The sequence below is a fragment of the Phyllobates terribilis genome, unplaced genomic scaffold, assembly GCF_046119375.1.
Source record: "Phyllobates terribilis strain yellow unplaced genomic scaffold, ASM4611937v1 Scaffold_1__5_contigs__length_1240528914, whole genome shotgun sequence".
In the NCBI taxonomy this organism is placed as follows: domain Eukaryota; kingdom Metazoa; phylum Chordata; class Amphibia; order Anura; family Dendrobatidae; genus Phyllobates; species Phyllobates terribilis.
This window is the reverse complement of record NW_027362761.1, coordinates 93,691,432-93,709,566: the sequence shown is the minus strand read 5'-3', so window position 1 is coordinate 93,709,566 and position 18,135 is coordinate 93,691,432. Positions and strand designations below refer to the sequence as shown.

At 49.9% G+C, this 18,135-nt stretch overlaps 1 protein-coding gene across 1 annotated transcript in view; it reads left to right on the top strand.

Moving 5' to 3' along the window:
• SVEP1 (sushi, von Willebrand factor type A, EGF and pentraxin domain containing 1) overlaps nucleotides 1-18,135 on the top strand; it is a 469,484-nt gene that overhangs the window by 403,141 nt on the left and 48,208 nt on the right. The window contains exons 43-45 of the mRNA XM_073664736.1: nucleotides 716-889; nucleotides 1,827-2,000; nucleotides 16,215-16,391. Of these exons, the coding sequence (XP_073520837.1) occupies nucleotides 716-889; nucleotides 1,827-2,000; nucleotides 16,215-16,391 (525 nt within the window). The remainder of the gene's footprint in view (nucleotides 1-715; nucleotides 890-1,826; nucleotides 2,001-16,214; nucleotides 16,392-18,135) is intronic.

Genomic DNA, 18,135 nt, shown 5'->3' with positions numbered 1-18,135 from the left:
AGACTGTTGCCGAAGGGGTGATGAGGGCAGACAGTGCTGCGGACTATAGGAGAAGGTTAATAAGGGTGCTAATGCAGTGAACAGTGCAGAAGTGTTTCACAATTATCTTGCAGTGTTAATGTAACTTAAAGAAGTTGACCACTACTCATACATTGATGTCCTATCCATAGAATAGGGCATCACTGTCAGATCGACCGGGGTCCGACACCACACACCCCAGCCGATCAGCTGTTATCTGTGTCGCCGGCAGCCGCCGGCCGGAGGTACTTACTTGCTGACCTTGGCCATCTAGTTGTAGTGCCTGCCGCGGGGTACTACACATCTGCCTCCCATTGAACTGAATAGGAGGCAGATGTGTAGTACCCCGCGGTAGCCACTACAACTAGTCGGCCAATCTCAGCAAGTGAGTACTTCCGGTCAGTGATCGCCGCTGTTGACACCAATAACTGCTGATCGGCGGGGGTTCTGGGTGTGGGACCCCGGCCAATCAGACAATGATGCCCTTTCCTATGGATAGAGCATCAATGAATAAGTAGTGGACAACCTCTTTAAGGAGCAGAAAAAAATAATAGATTCCAATCTGAAATTCTATATAGCAGATAGCCAACATCTTTGTTCTTACCACATAAGTGATATTAAGAGCTATAGATGGAGAAGATCAAGGATGTTAGGACAAAGCATGATGAAAATTCTGTTTTTGTGCTGATGGTTTTAGGTGTTGTGTGTGGCCTTTACCCATCTATACCAAATGCTATATCGATTCCAATGGGAAATGCCTACAAAGATAACATTCTTTTTATATGCAATAATGGATATCATCTTATTGGGACAGAGAATATAACATGTCTGGCTACTGGAAAATGGAGCCAGCCTCTTCCGCAGTGTAAAGGTAGGTAATTATAATCAGGTAAAACCAAGCTGTGCTGTTATTTAGTATATTGTAACCATTTGCAACCCCTTAGAGGGAACCTGTCATACTGTACATGTTGAGATTGATGTAAAGTGTTGTGGTAATGAAGCACTCCCACAAAATGTTTTATTCCCTACACCTGTCTAAATGTATATTTAATGTAAAGTAGGTGCGCTAATGCAGTATACTTACCAGTCACCATCTTCCTCGGCTTCCAGCACTGCTCTGGTCTTCTTGTGGGTCATGTGACTTAAATTCTGACTCGCTGGGGTTTGTGTGTGAGTTGGCAGTCTCTTTTACATGTAAGTTTATAGAGTGTCAGAAAAAGACTCCATAGACTGACATTGTAAAAGTAACTTCCTGATCACACAAAAACCTCATTGTGACCCGGCAAGTCAAAATTGCAGTATCTTGACTGAGAAGAGGACCAAAGCAATGCTGGAAACAATTTATCACCAAAGGATAGGTGATAGCTTGCTTATTGGTTGGGGATTGACCAGGTTGCACTGGTCCACAGAACGGGGAACTTTTGTGCTCAAACTTTCAGCGGTATGTCGGACACCCAACAGCCGCTCCATTCATTCATATAGGGTTTTGGGAAATAAGCGAGAGCAGCACTCAATAGCCCATAGAGAATGAATAAAATGATGGTCGAGCATATGCACTGTCACTCTATTCTAACTAGGATAAAAGTTCCCCATGATGCTGATCGGTGCGGTTCCTAGAGCTCGGACCCCCATCGATTAACGAGTTTTCACCTATCCCATTGATAACTTATCTTCACTGGACAACCACTTTAAGGGGTTAAACTATATTTAAAATAGCACTTATTTCAACTTCTTACCCTAAAGATGACGCTAAATACTTGGTATTCTATATACAGTGGCCTAAAAACAATGCATCTTCCTGTTTTCAGAGACCAGATGTGAAATTCCATTTGATTTAGAAAACGGACATGTTAAGTATGAAAATGCTACTGCTGGCAGCACCGTAACGTACCACTGTAATAGTGGCTATAGCTTGGAAGGGGAAGAATTTGCCAAGTGCACAGAAAATGGAAACTGGAGTCATCCGATGCCTTTGTGTAAACGTGTGTGTTTATTTTGTATTCATATATTTTAATATGTTTATTATGTACATGAATTCCACTATTGCCAAACATGTAAAAACGTGGTACTTTGCACACATTTGGATCAACGTTTGTAAGCCCATCTACTAACATCAAGGTGACCTCTTTCAAGTGGGACCAAAGCCTCATATGAACTCGGCAATAGGATCAAGCTATACATTGCACTAATAAAAACAAGGAAAGTTGGAAAGTTAGGTGTGTAGGGTGCAAGATCTTGGGGGTAACTACATTCCACAATACACAATGGAGAAAATATATGAATTGGTTCAGACGACCTAGAGTAGTAAAACACTAAACAACACTCTACCACTTAGTAGGATTTATGTATATAATATTTGCAGAGTGTTGTTGTTTAGTGTTATTGTTTAGGCCTCATTCAGACATCATTTTTCAGAATTGTGTTGTGATTTTTAACATGGTTAGAACATGCACCAATGAGAATATATGGAGCAGCTCAAATATCCGTGTTTTTTTACGAATTGTGTGTACGTAAAAAAAAATTGCATAGACATGTTTGTTTTTGATCTGAGTCACAGACCAAAATTACCCATACAATTCTATGGGTTTGTGAAAATCATGGACAGCACACGGAAGGCAACAGTGTACGGTCCATGTGCCATCTGTGATTAACATTACAAAGGATAGGAGAAGCTTCATAATTTTTTTTTCAGACATAAAAATCACTAATGAAATAACTTACTGAGCAAACACTGATGAAACATGAATACAAAACACTGATTAACACAGACGTCTGAGTGACGCCTTAAGAGGACAGTTCGGTCTTATTCAGACGATCATGATTGGGATCTGTAGGACATGCATTATATACACAGAGCTCATGTATTATAATGAGACCATGCATATAGTTGTATAACAATAAGATTATTAAAAGAAAAAAATTAGGCAAAATATACAAAGATGTAGAAGATGTAGAAAGAAGTGTTGCATCAAAAACCCTGCTGTAGTGAGTGGATTTTTTTTTTACAAACTGAATCTTTTTCCAATATATATAAACTAGCTATTGAACCCGTTCTACGCCCGAGTGGCGAGCATTTTTATTGATATATGGTCTCCCATGCTGGTATGTGCTGCCCCCCTCCTGGTATTTGTGCTGCCCCCATCCTGTCCCCACCATCCTATCCTGGTATGCATGGCACCCCTCATCCCCATCCTGGTATGCATGGCACCACTCATCCCTATCCTGGTATGTATGGAACCCCTCATCCCAATCCTGGAATGCATGGAACCCCTCACCGTCAATCCTGGTATGCATGGCACCCCTCACCCCCAATCCTGGTATGCATTGCACCCCTCACCTCCAATCCTGGTATGCATGGCATCTCTCACCCCCAATCCTGGTATGCATGGAACCCCTCATTCCCAATCCTGGTATGCATGGCACCCCTCATCCCCAATCCTGGCATGCATGGCACCCCTCACCCCCAATCCTGGTATGCATGGCACCCCTCACCCCCAATCCTGGTATGTGTGGTACTCTTCATCCCTATCCTGGTATGCATGGTACCCCATCCCTCATCCCTATCCTGGTATGTATGTTATCCCTCATCCTGGTATGCAAGGCACACCTCACCCCCATCCTGGTATGCATGGCACCCCTCATCCCCAATCCTGGTATGCATGGCACTCCTTATCCCCAATCCTGGAATGCATGGCTCCCTCATCCCCAGTCCTGGTATGTATAGCTACCTCTTCCCCAATCCTGGTATGTACGGCACCCCTCATCCCCAATCCTGGTATGCATGCCACCTCATCCCCAATCCTGTTATGCATGCCACCCCTCATCCTCAATCCTGGTATGCATGGCTCCCTCATGCCCAATCCTGGTATACATGGCTCCCTCATTCCCAATCCTGGTAAGCATGGTACCCATCATCCCCAATCCTGGTATGCATGGCTCCCTCATCGCCAATCCTGGTATGCATGGCTCCCTCACCCCCATCCTGGTATGTATGGCACTCTTCATCCCTATCCTGGTATGCATGGCACTCCTCATCCCTGTCCTGGTATGCATGGGCCCCTCATCCCTATCCTGGTATACATGGTACCCCTCATCCCTATCCTGGTATGCATGGCCCCTCTTTCGAATCCTGGTATGCATGGCCCCCCCACATCCCTATCCTGGTATGCATGTCCCCCTCATCCCCAATCCTGGTATGAATGGCTCCCTCATCCACAATCTTGGTATGCATGGCTCCCTCATCTCCAATCCTGGTATGCATGGCACCCCTCTTCAAGATCCTGGTATGCATGGCACCCCTCATACCCAATCCTGGTATGCATGGCACCCCTCATCCCCAATCCTGGTATGCATGGCACCCCTCATTCCAAATCTGGTATACATTGCACCCCTCATCCCAATCCTGGTATGCATGTCCCCCTCTTCTCAAATTTGGTATACATAGAACCCCTCATCCCAGTCCTGTTATGTATGGTACCCAATCCCTCATCCTGGTATGCAAGGCACTACTCATCCCCCAATCCTGGTATGCATGGCACCCCATCCCTCATCCTGGTATGCATGATACCCCTCATCCCTATTCTGGTATGTATGGCACCCCTCATCCCCCAATCCTGGTATGTATGGCCTCCTCATCCCCCAATCCTGGTATGCATGGCACCCAATTCCTCATCCTAGTATGCATGGTACCCCTCATCCCTATCCTGGTATGCATGGCACCTCTCACACCCTAATCCTGGTTTGCATGGTCCCCTCACCCCCCAATCCTGGTATGCATGGTCCCTTCACCCCCTAATCATGGTATGTGTGGTACCCCTCATCCTGGTACGCATGGTCCCCTCACCCTCCCAATCCTGGTATGCGTGGTCTCCTCACCCCCCAATCCTGGCATGCATGATCCCCTCACCCCCCAATCCTGGTATGCATGGTGCCCTTACCCCCCAATAATGGTATGTGTAGTACCCCTCATCCTGGTATGCATGGTCCCCTCACCCCCCAATCCTGGTATGTGTGGTACCCCTCACCCCCCAATCCTGGTATGCATGGTCCCCTCACCCCCCAATCCTAGTATGCATGGTCCCCTCACACCCCAATCCTGGTATGCATGGTCCCCTCATCCCCCAATCCTGGTATGTGTGGTACCCCTCATCCTGGTATGCATGATCCCCTCACCCCACAATCCTGGTATGTATGGTCCCCTCACCCCCCAATCCTGGTATGCATGGCTCCCTCATCCCCAATCCTGGTATGCATAGCTACCTCTTCCCCAATCCTGGTATGTATGGCACCCCTCATCCCCAATCCTGGTATGCATGGCACCTCATCCCCAATCCTGTTATGCATGCCACCCCTCATCCTCAATCCTGGTATGCATGGCTCCCTCATGCCCAATCCTGGTATACATGGCTCCCTCATCCCCAATCCTGGTAAGCATGGCACCCCTCATCCCCAATCCTGGTATGCATGGCTCCCTCATCCCCAATCCTGGTATGCATGGCTCCCTTACCCCCATCCTGGTATGTATGGCACTCTTCATCCCTATTCTGGTATGCATGGCACTCCTCATCCCTGTCCTGGTATGCGTTAGCCCCTCATCCCTATCCTCGTATAAATGGTACCCCTCATCCCTATACTGGTATGCATGGCCCCTCATCCGAATCCTGGTATGCATGGCCCCCCCACATCCCTATCCTGGTATGCATGGCACCCCTCTTCAAAATCCTGGTATGCATGGCACCCCTCATACCCAATCCTGGTATGCATGGCACCCCTCATCCCCAATCCTGGTATGCATGGCACCCCTCATCCTCAATCCTGGTATGCATGGCACCCCTCATTCCAAATCTGGTATGCATTGCAACCCTCATCCCAATCCTGGTATGCATGCCCCCCTCATCTCAAATTTGGTATACATAGCACCCCTCATCCCAATCCTGTTATGTATGGTACCCATTCCCTCATCCTGGTATGGAAGGCACTACTCATCCCCCAATCCTGGTTTGCATTGCACCCCATCCCTCATCCTGGTATGCATGGTACCCCTCATCCCTATTCTGGGATGTATGGCATCCCTCATCCCCCAATCCTGGTATGTATGGCCTCCTCATCCCCCAATCCTGGTATGCATGGCACCCAATCCCTCATCCTAGTGTGCATGGTACCCCTCATCCCTATCCTGGTATGCATGGCACCTCTCACACCCCAATCCTGGTTTGCATGGTCCCCTCACCCCCCAATCCTGGTATGCATGGTCCCTTCACCCCCTAATCATGGTATGTGTGGTACCCCTCATCCTGGTACGCATGGTCCCCTCACCCTCCCAATCCTGGTATGCGTGGTCCCCTCACCCCCCAATCCTGGTATGCATGGTCCCCTCACCCCCCAATCCTGGTATGCATGGTCCCCTCACCCCCCAATCCTGGTATGCATGGTGCCCTTACCCCCCAATAATGGTATGTGTGGTAGCCCCCATTCTGGTATGCATGGTCCCCTCACCCCACAATCCTGGTATGTGTGGTACCCCTCACCCCCCAATCCTGGTATGCACGGTCCCCTCACCCCCCAATCCTGGTATGCATGGTCCCCTCACACCCCAATCCTGGTATGCATGGTCCCCTCATCCCCCAATCCTGGTATGTGTGGTACCCCTCATCCTGGTATGCATGATCCTCTCACCCCACAATCCTGGTATGCATAGTCCCCTCACCCCTCAATCCTGGTATGCATGGTCCCCTCACCCCCCAATCCTAATATGCATGATCCCCTCACCCCCAATCCTGGTATGCATGATGCCCTCACCCCCAATCCTGATGTGTGGTATCCCTCATCCTGGTATGAATGGTCCCCTCACCCCCCAATTCTGGTATGCATGGTCCCCTCACCCCCCAATCCTTGTATGCATCGTCCCCTCACCCTCCAATCCTGGTATGCATGGTCCCCTCACCCCCCAATCCTGTTATGCATGCCACCCCTTATCCCCAATCCTGGTATGCATGGTCCCCTCATCCCCCAATCCTGGTATGTGTGGTACCCCTCATCCTGGTATGCATGATCCCCTCACCCCACAATCCTGGTATGCATGGTCCCCTCACCCCCCAATCCTGGTATGCATGGTGCCCTTACCCCCCAATAATGGTATGTGTGGTAGCCCCCATTCTGGTATGCATGGTCCCCTCACCCCACAATCCTGGTATGTGTGGTACCCCTCACCCCCCAATCCTGGTATGCACGGTCCCCTCACCCCCCAATCCTGGTATGCATGGTCCCCTCACACCCCAATCCTGGTATGCATGGTCCCCTCATCCCCCAATCCTGGTATGTGTGGTACCCCTCATCCTGGTATGCATGATCCTCTCACCCCACAATCCTGGTATGCATAGTCCCCTCACCCCTCAATCCTGGTATGCATGGTCCCCTCACCCCCCAATCCTAATATGCATGATCCCCTCACCCCCAATCCTGGTATGCATGATGCCCTCACCCCCAATCCTGATGTGTGGTATCCCTCATCCTGGTATGAATGGTCCCCTCACCCCCCAATTCTGGTATGCATGGTCCCCTCACCCCCCAATCCTTGTATGCATCGTCCCCTCACCCTCCAATCCTGGTATGCATGGTCCCCTCACCCCCCAATCCTGTTATGCATGCCACCCCTTATCCCCAATCCTGGTATGCATGGTCCCCTCATCCCCCAATCCTGGTATGTGTGGTACCCCTCATCCTGGTATGCATGATCCCCTCACCCCACAATCCTGGTATGCATGGTCCCCTCACCCCCCAATCCTGGTATGCATGGTGCCCTTACCCCCCAATAATGGTATGTGTGGTAGCCCCCATTCTGGTATGCATGGTCCCCTCACCCCACAATCCTGGTATGTGTGGTACCCCTCACCCCCCAATCCTGGTATGCACGGTCCCCTCACCCCCCAATCCTGGTATGCATGGTCCCCTCACACCCCAATCCTGGTATGCATGGTCCCCTCATCCCCCAATCCTGGTATGTGTGGTACCCCTCATCCTGGTATGCATGATCCTCTCACCCCACAATCCTGGTATGCATAGTCCCCTCACCCCTCAATCCTGGTATGCATGGTCCCCTCACCCCCCAATCCTAATATGCATGATCCCCTCACCCCCAATCCTGGTATGCATGATGCCCTCACCCCCAATCCTGATGTGTGGTATCCCTCATCCTGGTATGAATGGTCCCCTCACCCCCCAATTCTGGTATGCATGGTCCCCTCACCCCCCAATCCTTGTATGCATCGTCCCCTCACCCTCCAATCCTGGTATGCATGGTCCCCTCACCCCCCAATCCTGTTATGCATGCCACCCCTTATCCCCAATCCTGGTATGCATGGTCCCCTCATCCCCCAATCCTGGTATGTGTGGTACCCCTCATCCTGGTATGCATGATCCCCTCACCCCACAATCCTGGTATGCATGGTCCCCTCACCCCCCAATCCTGTTATGCATGCCACCCCTCATCCCCAATCCTGGTATGCATGATGCCCTCACCCCCCAATACTGATATGTGTGGTATCCCTCATCCTGGTATGCATGGTCGCCTCACCCCCCAATCCTGGTATGCATGGTCCCCTCACCCCCCAATCCTTGTATGCATGGTCCCCTCACCCCCCTCCTGGTATGCATGGTCCCCTCACCCCCCAATCCTGTTATGCATGCCACCCCTCATCCTCAATCCTGGTATGCATGGCTCCCTCATGCCCAATCCTGGTATGCATGGCTCCCTCATCCCCAATCCTGGTATGCATGACACCCCTCATCCCAAACCCTGGAATGCATGGCTCCCTCATCCCCAATCCTGGTATGTATGGCAACCCTCATCCCCAATCCTGGTATGCATGGCGCCCCATCCCTAATCCTGTTATGCATGCCACCCCTCATCCTTAATCCTGGTATGTATGGCTCCCTCATGCTCAATCCTGGTATGCATGGCTCCCTCATCCCCAATCCTGGTATGCATGGCTCCCTCATCCCCAATCCTGGTATGCATGGCTCCCTCATCCCCAATCTTGGTATGCATGGCTTCCTCACCCCCATCCTGGTATGTATGGCTCCCTCACCCCCGTCCTGGTATGCATGGCACTCCTCATCCCTGTCCTGGTATGCATGGGCCCCTCATCCCCAATCCTGGTATACATGGTACCCCTCATCCCTATTCTGGTATACATGGGACCCCTCATCCCCAATCCTGGTATGCATGGCCCCTCATCCGAATCCTGGTATGCATGGCCCCCCCACATCCCCAATCCTGGTATGCATGGCTCCCTCATCCCCAATCCTGGTATGCATGGCTCCCTCATCTCCAATCCTGGTATGCATGGCACCCCTCTTCAAAATCCTGGTATGCATGGCATCCCTCATCCCCAATCCTGGTATGCATGGCACCTCTCATCCTCAATCCTGTTATGTATGGCACCCCTCATTCCAAATCTGGTATACATTGCACCCCTAATCCCAATCCTGGTATGCATGCCCCCCTCATCCCAAATTTGGTATACATGGCACCCCTCATCCCAATCCTGGTATGTATGGTACCCAATCTCTCATCCTCGTATGCATGCCACTACTCATCCCCCAATCCTGGTATGCATGGCACTCCATCCCTTATCCTGGTATGCATGGTACCCCTCATCCCTATTCTGGTATGCATGGTACCCCTCATCCTGGAATGCATGGCCCCCCATCCCTCATCCTGGTATGCATGGTACCCCTCATCCCTATTCTGGTATGCATGGCACCTCTCACACCCCAACTCTGGTATGCATGGTCCCCTCACCCCCCAATTCTGGTATGCATTGTCCCCTCACCCCCAAATCCTGGTATGCATGGTCCCCTCACCCCCTTACCATGATATGTGTGGTACCACTCCTCCTGGTATGCATGGTCCCCTCACCCTCCCAATCCTGGTATGCGTGGTCCCCTCAGCCCCCAATCCTGGTATGCATGGTCCCCTCACCCCCCAATCCTGGTATGCATAGTCCCCTCACCCCCCAATCCTGGTATGCATGGTCCCCTCACCCCCAAATCCTGGTATGCATGGTGCCCTTACTCTCCAATAATGGTATGTGTGGTACCCCTCATCCTGGTATGCATGGTCCCCTCACCCCCCAATCCTGGTATGTGTGGTACCCCTCACCCCCCAATCCTGGTATGCATGGCACCCCTCATCCCCAATCCTGGTATACATGGCAACCCTCATCCTCAATCCTGGTATGCATGGCACCCCTCATTCCAAATCTGGTATGCATTGCAACCCTCATCCCAATCCTGGTATGCATGCCCCCCTCATCTCAAATTTGGTATACATAGCACCCTTCATCCCAATCCTGTTATGTATGGTACCCAATCCCTCATCCTGGTATGGAAGGCACTACTCATCCCCCAATCCTGGTTTGCATTGCACCCCATCCCTCATCCTGGTATGCATGGTACCCCTCATCCCTATTCTGGGATGTATGGCATCCCTCATCCCCCAATCCTGGTATGTATGGCCTCCTCATCCCCCAATCCTGGTATGCATGGCACCCAATCCCTCATCCTAGTGTGCATGGTACCCCTCATCCCTATCCTGGTATGCATGGCACCTCTCACACCCCAATCCTGGTTTGCATGGTCCCCTCACCCCCCAATCCTGGTATGCATGGTCCCTTCACCCCCTAATCATGGTATGTGTGGTACCCCTCATCCTGGTACTCATGGTCCCCTCACCATCCCAATCCTGGTATGCGTGGTCCCCTCACCCCCAATCCTGGTATGCTTGGTCCCCTCACACCCCAATCCTGGTATGCATGGTCCCCTCACCCCCCAATCCTGGTATGCATGGTGCCCTTACCCCCCAATAATGGTATGTGTGGTAGCCCCAATCCTGGTATGCATGGTCCCCTCACCCCACAATCCTGGTATGTGTGGTACCCCTCACCCCCCAATCCTGGTATGCACGGTCCCCTCACCCCCCAATCCTGGTATGCATGGTCCCCTCACACCCCAATCCTGGTATGCATGGTCCCCTCATCCCCCAATCCTGGTATGTGTGGTACCCCTCATCCTGGTATGCATGATCCTCTCACCCCACAATCCTGGTATGCATAGTCCCCTCACCCCTCAATCCTGGTATGCATGGTCCCCTCACCCCCCAATCCTAGTATGCATGATCCCCTCACCCCCAATCCTGGTATGCATGATGCCCTCACCCCCAATCCTGATGTGTGGTATCCCTCATCCTGGTATGAATGGTCCCCTCACCCCCCAATTCTGGTATGCATGGTCCCCTCACCCCCCAATCCTTGTATGCATCGTCCCCTCACCCTCCAATCCTGGTATGCATGGTCCCCTCACCCCCCAATCCTGTTATGCATGCCACCCCTTATCCCCAATCCTGGTATGCATGGTCCCCTCATCCCCCAATCCTGGTATGTGTGGTACCCCTCATCCTGGTATGCATGATCCCCTCACCCCACAATCCTGGTATGCATGGTCCCCTCACCCCCCAATCCTGTTATGCATGCCACCCCTCATCCCCAATCCTGGTATGCATGATGCCCTCACCCCCCAATACTGATATGTGTGGTATCCCTCATCCTGGTATGCATGGTCGCCTCACCCCCCAATCCTGGTATGCATGGTCCCCTCACGCCCCAATCCTTGTATGCATGGTCCCCTCACCCCCCTCCTGGTATGCATGGTCCCCTCACCCCCCAATCCTGTTATGCATGCCACCCCTCATCCTCAATCCTGGTATGCATGGCTCCCTCATGCCCAATCCTGGTATGCATGGCTCCCTCATCCCCAATCCTGGTATGCATGACACACCTCATCCCAAACCCTGGAATGCATGGCTCCCTCATCCCCAATCCTGGTATGTATGGCAACCCTCATCCCCAATCCTGGTATGCATGGCGCCCCATCCCTAATCCTGTTATGCATGCCACCCCTCATCCTTAATCCTGGTATGTATGGCTCCCTCATGCTCAATCCTGGTATGCATGGCTCCCTCATCCCCAATCCTGGTATGCATGGCTCCCTCATCCCCAATCCTGGTATGCATGGCTCCCTCATCCCCAATCTTGGTATGCATGGCTTCCTCACCCCCATCCTGGTATGTATGGCTCCCTCACCCCCGTCCTGGTATGCATGGCACTCCTCATCCCTGTCCTGGTATGCATGGGCCCCTCATCCCCAATCCTGGTATACATGGTACCCCTCATCCCTATTCTGGTATACATGGGACCTCTCATCCCCAATCCTGGAATGCATGGCCCCTCATCCGAATCCTGATATGCATGGCCCCCCCACATCCCTATCCTGGTATGCATGGCTGCCTCATCCCCAATCCTGGTATGCATGGCTCCCTCATCCCCAATCCTGGTATGCATGGCTCCCTCATCTCCAATCCTGGTATGCATGGCACCCCTCTTCAAAATCCTGGTATGCATGGCACCCCTCATCCCCAATCCTGGTATACATGGCACCCCTCATCCCCAATCCTGGTATGCATGGCATCCCTCATCCCCAATCCTGGTATGCATGGCACCTCTCATCCTCAATCCTGTTATGTATGGCACCCCTCATTCCAAATCTGGTATACATTGCACCCCTAATCCCAATCCTGGTATGCATGCCCCCCTCATCCCAAATTTGGTATACATGGCACCCCTCATCCCAATCCTGGTATGTATGGTACCCAATCTCTCATCCTCGTATGCATGCCACTACTCATCCCCCAATCCAGGTATGCATGGCACTCCATCCCTTATCCTGGTATGCATGGTACCCCTCATCCCTATTCTGGTATGCATGGTACCCCTCATCCTGGAATGCATGGCCCCCCATCCCACATCCTGGTATGCATGGTACCCCTCATCCCTATTCTGGTATGCATGGCACCTCTCACACCCCAACTCTGGTATGCATGGTCCCCTCACCCCCCAATTCTGGTATGCATTGTCCCCTCACCCCCAAATCCTGGTATGCATGGTCCCCTCACCCCCTAACCATGATATGTGTGGTACCACTCCTCCTGGTATGCATGGTCCTCTCACCCTCCCAATCCTGGTATGCGTGGTCCCCTCACCCCCCAATCCTGGTATGCATGGTCCCCTCACCCCCCAATCCTGGTATGCATAGTCCCCTCACCCCCCAATCCTGGTATGCATGGTCCCCTCACCCCCAAATCCTGGTATGCATGGTGTCCTTACCCTCCAATAATGGTATGTGTGGTACCCCTCATCCTGGTATGCATGGTCCCCTCACCCCCCAATCCTGGTATGTGTGGTACCCCTCACCCCCCAATCCTGGTATGCATGGTCCCCTCACCCCCCAATCCTGGTATGCATGGTCCCCTCACCCCCAAATCCTGGTATGCATGGTCCCCTCACCCCCTAATCATGGTATGTGTGATACCCCTCATCCTGGTACGCATGGTCCCCTCACACTCCCAATCTTGGTATGCGTGGTCCCCTCACCCTCCCAATCCTGGTATGCGTGGTCCCCTCACCCCCCAATCCTGGTATGCATGGTCCCCTCACCCCCCAATCCTGGTGTGCATGGTCCCCTCACCCCCAAGTCCTGGTATGCATGGTGCCCTTACCCCCCAATAATGGTATGTGTGGTACCCCTCATCCTGGTATGCATGGTCCCCTCACCCCCCAATCCTGATATGTGTGGTACCCCTCACCCCCCATTCCTGGTATGCATGGTCCCCTCACCCCCCAATCCTGGTATGCATGGTCCCCCCATCCCCCTATCCTGGTATGTGTGATACCCCTCATCTTGGTATGCATGATCCACTCACTCCACAATCCTGGTATGCATGGTCCCCTCACCCCACAATCCTGGTATGCATGGTCCCCTCACCCCCCAATCCTGGTATGCATTATCCCCTCACCCCACAATCCTGTTATGCATGGTCCCCTCACCCCCCAATCCTGGTATGCATGATCCCCTCACCCCACAATCCTGGTATGCATGGTCACCTCACCCCCCAATCCTGGTATGCATGGTCCCCTCACCCCACATTCCTGGTATGCATGGTCCCCTCACCCCCCAATCCTGGTATTCATGGTCCCCTCATCCCCCAATTCTGGTATGTATGGTACCCCTCCATCCTGGTATGCGTGGACCCCTCACCCCCCAATCCTGGTATGTATGGCACCCCTAATCCCTTTCACGCTGCACACACATACAAAAAAATAAACACTTATACTCACCTTTCTTCCCTGTGCTCCAACACTGCTGTGTCCTGTGCTGACAGAGGCCGAGGGAGGAGTGTGGCACGTGAGTACGCGCGTGTCCATACCGCGTTGTCCGGCACCATTTTGCTGAAGACACACTACAAATGTGTCTTCAGTAAATTGGCGCCAGTTAGCGCTATGCGCATGCAGCGATTCTGACGCCTCCCTCCTGCCTCGGTCTCCGGCGAAGAGAGGCGCCGCAGCAACGCTCCTCCCAGTCAGGTACAGTATGTAAGTATGGCGCCGGAGAATGCGGTATGCGCTCAGTGTCTACGCATACCGTGATCTTCGGCGCCATGCACTCCTCTTACCTGTATAACGGCTCCATGCGTGCTTCTGTCTGGAGCCAGACTGCACAGGCTTGTCACGCTTGCGCAGTCTATAAAGGCTTCAGACAGAGTCACGCATCCCCGGTTATATTATAGATTAAAGGAAATGATAAACAGTAGAACTTGTATATTTTAGTCCTGTTCTCCTAGGATATGTTTGTAGTGGATTTGCCATCCAGAATTTCTGAACAATTTCACTGCATTTTACAGCACCAACACAGTCGATAAGATTTTCTGATGTGGAGAAAACCTGCAGGGTAAATTGACCAGCGATGATCCTACATGTATTTATTATGCCTAATTCAGAAGTCCTTTTTTCACCTACAAGTACTATCTATGTTTTTCACAGATAGAATTCATACCTACGATAGTCTATGGGGCTGCTTACATTCAATTTTATCATGGGACTGAGTGATGTGCACAAAATTATGGAGAAATTTCCAATAATGATCTGAGTGTTGGATTAAAATCGCCAATGCAAGTTTACGGGTCTGTGAAAAAATCGGACATCACTCAGATGCCATATGTGTGCTGATGTTTTTCACAGACTGGTTGATAGGAGAAGTTGGAGAAACTTTTTTTTTTCCTAATCTGAGAAAAATCTGAGAAAAATTGAAACTCAGTCTTATGACACTCTACTGAAGCTCCAATGGCACTCTGTTGAAACTCTGATGGCACTCTGCTGAAACTTTGATGGCACTCTGCTGAAACTCTGATGGCACTCTGCTGAAGCTCTAACGGCACTCTGCTGAAACTTTGATGGCACTCTTCTGAAACTCTGATGGCACTCTGCTCAAACTGATGGCACTCTGCTGAAACTCTGATGGCACTATGCTCAAACTCTGGTGGCACTCTGCTGAAACTCTGATGGCACTCTGCTGAAACTTTGATGGCACTCTGCTGAAACTCTGATGGCCCTCTGCTGAAACTCTGATGGCAGTCTGCTGAAACTCTGATGGCACTATGCTCAAACTCTGATGGCACTCTGCTGAAACTTTGATGGCACTCTGCTGAAACTCTGATGGCACTCTGCTGAAACTCTGATGGCACTATGCTCAAACTCTGGTGGCACTCTGCTGAAACTTTGATGGCACTCTGCTGGAACTCTGATGGCACTCTGCTCAAACTGATGGCACTCTGCTCAAACTCTGATCACACTATGCTCAAACTCTGGTGGCACTGCTGAAACTTTGATGGCACTCTGCTGAAACTCTGACACTGTACTGAAGCTCTGAGGGCACTCTGGTGAAACTTTGATGGCACTCTGATGAAACTGATGGCACTCTGCTGAAACTCTGAAACTCTATTGAAGCTCTGATGGCACTCTGCTGAAACTCTTATGGTGCTCTGCTCAAACTCTGATGCCACTCTGCTCAAGCTCTGATGACACTCATATCAAAAACACTGTTGATGCGCAGTCCGTTTTTCTCATACGTTAAAAAAAATGGTTGTCTAAATGAGCTCTTAAGAAGAATATGTGCATAAAATACAGTTCAACAGTGAAGGAAACAAATATAACACAAATAAAAACAACTATTCACTAAATATACAATGTCTGTGTTGTCACTGAATTTTTTGCATTAATTAAATTGTTTTCTTTGTCTTTCATTAGCAAACCCTTGTCCTGTGCCATTTGTTATCCCAGACAATGCAGTTCTGACAGAAACTGAATTCTTTGTTGGCCAAAAATTGTCCATGAAATGTCGAAAGGGCTATCGTCTTGTTGGCAAATCAATTATAACATGCAATGCTGATTTAACTTGGACAAAAGCAACTGCCAAGTGTGAAAGTAGGTGTTATCATGTAAATTGCCTCATATATTAATCATGTAATGTAAAAAATCAGGCGATTAAAAGGGCAGGCCTAACTGGACACCCAGGCAAACATCTCTTCAGATCCGGTTTCTTAGATGGATGACTGTAGTATTATTATTTTTCTTTCTCATCTCTAGCTAATACAGGTGCTCCCATAAATTGATACACTTCTCCATCATATCCATATGTCATAGAGCCCATTTATAGATCTTGTGCCATTCTGTCACTTTTAACAAAGGCCAGAGTAGAAGTTAGAAGTACTGGGCAGGAACAGCTGAAAATTTTCAGAATAAATAAATTGCACATTTATATGGTCGATCTCAGTGTAACGCTTTGAAGCCTTCAAGATTATGTGGGTCTATTTCTAATGAACTTTTGTTGCATTGTATAGCTCTTTACTTAAACTAGTCATGCCATATGTGACAACAGAAATTCATTACAACAGTCAGCACCATTGGGGTCATGTATTAAGAAGACATATGCTGTAGTGAATCATAATAACTCCATGCAACGTTATACCCAGCTTGGTTGATTGAGTTAGAAGTCAGGAAAGAGACCACATCTACCTGAATAACTGCAATTACCAGCCAGGAAATTATAAATGAGGTCGCTGTAGTATTAGTTGTGAGGTCACATTCAGGTAGCAATTAATCAAAGTGTTTCCAAACACATAGTTTATCACGCCAATTTCAAGCAGCTCTTCCGCAATAGGAGGAGCCAGGCGAGACTGCCCATGGCTTTACCCTCCTGCTAAATTGATCAATAGTGTCAGCGTTTCTTACTCCAGAAATGATACTCCAGTCCAGTAACATTTCTGACGAGGCGCACACCACTGAGAAAATGTGCTGATATAATTAAGTGGCATGTGCTTCTTAATGCATACAGCACATCCTATATATGCACAGCCCTCATAAAGACTCGTGTATGGAATGCCAGCTTTCATGAATCGGGGACACAGACTAGAGTTGGAGGGGTTATCCACTACTTGGACAACTCCTTCTCAATACATATGTTTGCAGACAGTAAGATAAAAACACTTATACTCACCTCCTGTGCTGGCGCCATTCCAGCGGTGTCAGGTCAGCATTGTCTTTTATGGGGCTCGCGCGGCATTGTTACATCACGCAATCTCTGTAGTCAATCAGCGCTTCACTCTCCCCTATATCAGACTAATCACATGCATCCGGAGGAAGTGAGAGTTCCTGCTCTCTCACTTCTTTTGGATACATATGATACGTCCAAAGGCAGGGAGAGTGCAGTGGCCACTAATAACAATGTCACGCAAGTCACGGGAGAGACAGTGCCAACATCACTGGAATGGCGCCAGCACCGGAGGTGCGTATAAGTGTTATTATTTTACTGAAGGGATTCAGAAGGGGTTGTCCGAGTAATGGAACACCTCTTTAATACCTAATTTAAGAATAAAAATATATCTTATACTCTAAGTACTTATAGAAAGATATACCTTGCCCACGAAGGCTGACAGTGCACCCCAAAGGCTTTATATTGCAAATACACTGTGTTCCAAATTATTATGCAAATAATATTTTCTCAGATTTTCCCAAATTACCTATATGAATTGCAGTCATTGTAATTTTCCAGTCAAATAACTATTAGAGTACAATTGAAAGGTTTTTGTACAAACTGCCTATGATAACAGTATATTTTTAAAAAAATAAAAAACTCAAACTGCACTCAAAATGCATGTTCCAAATTATT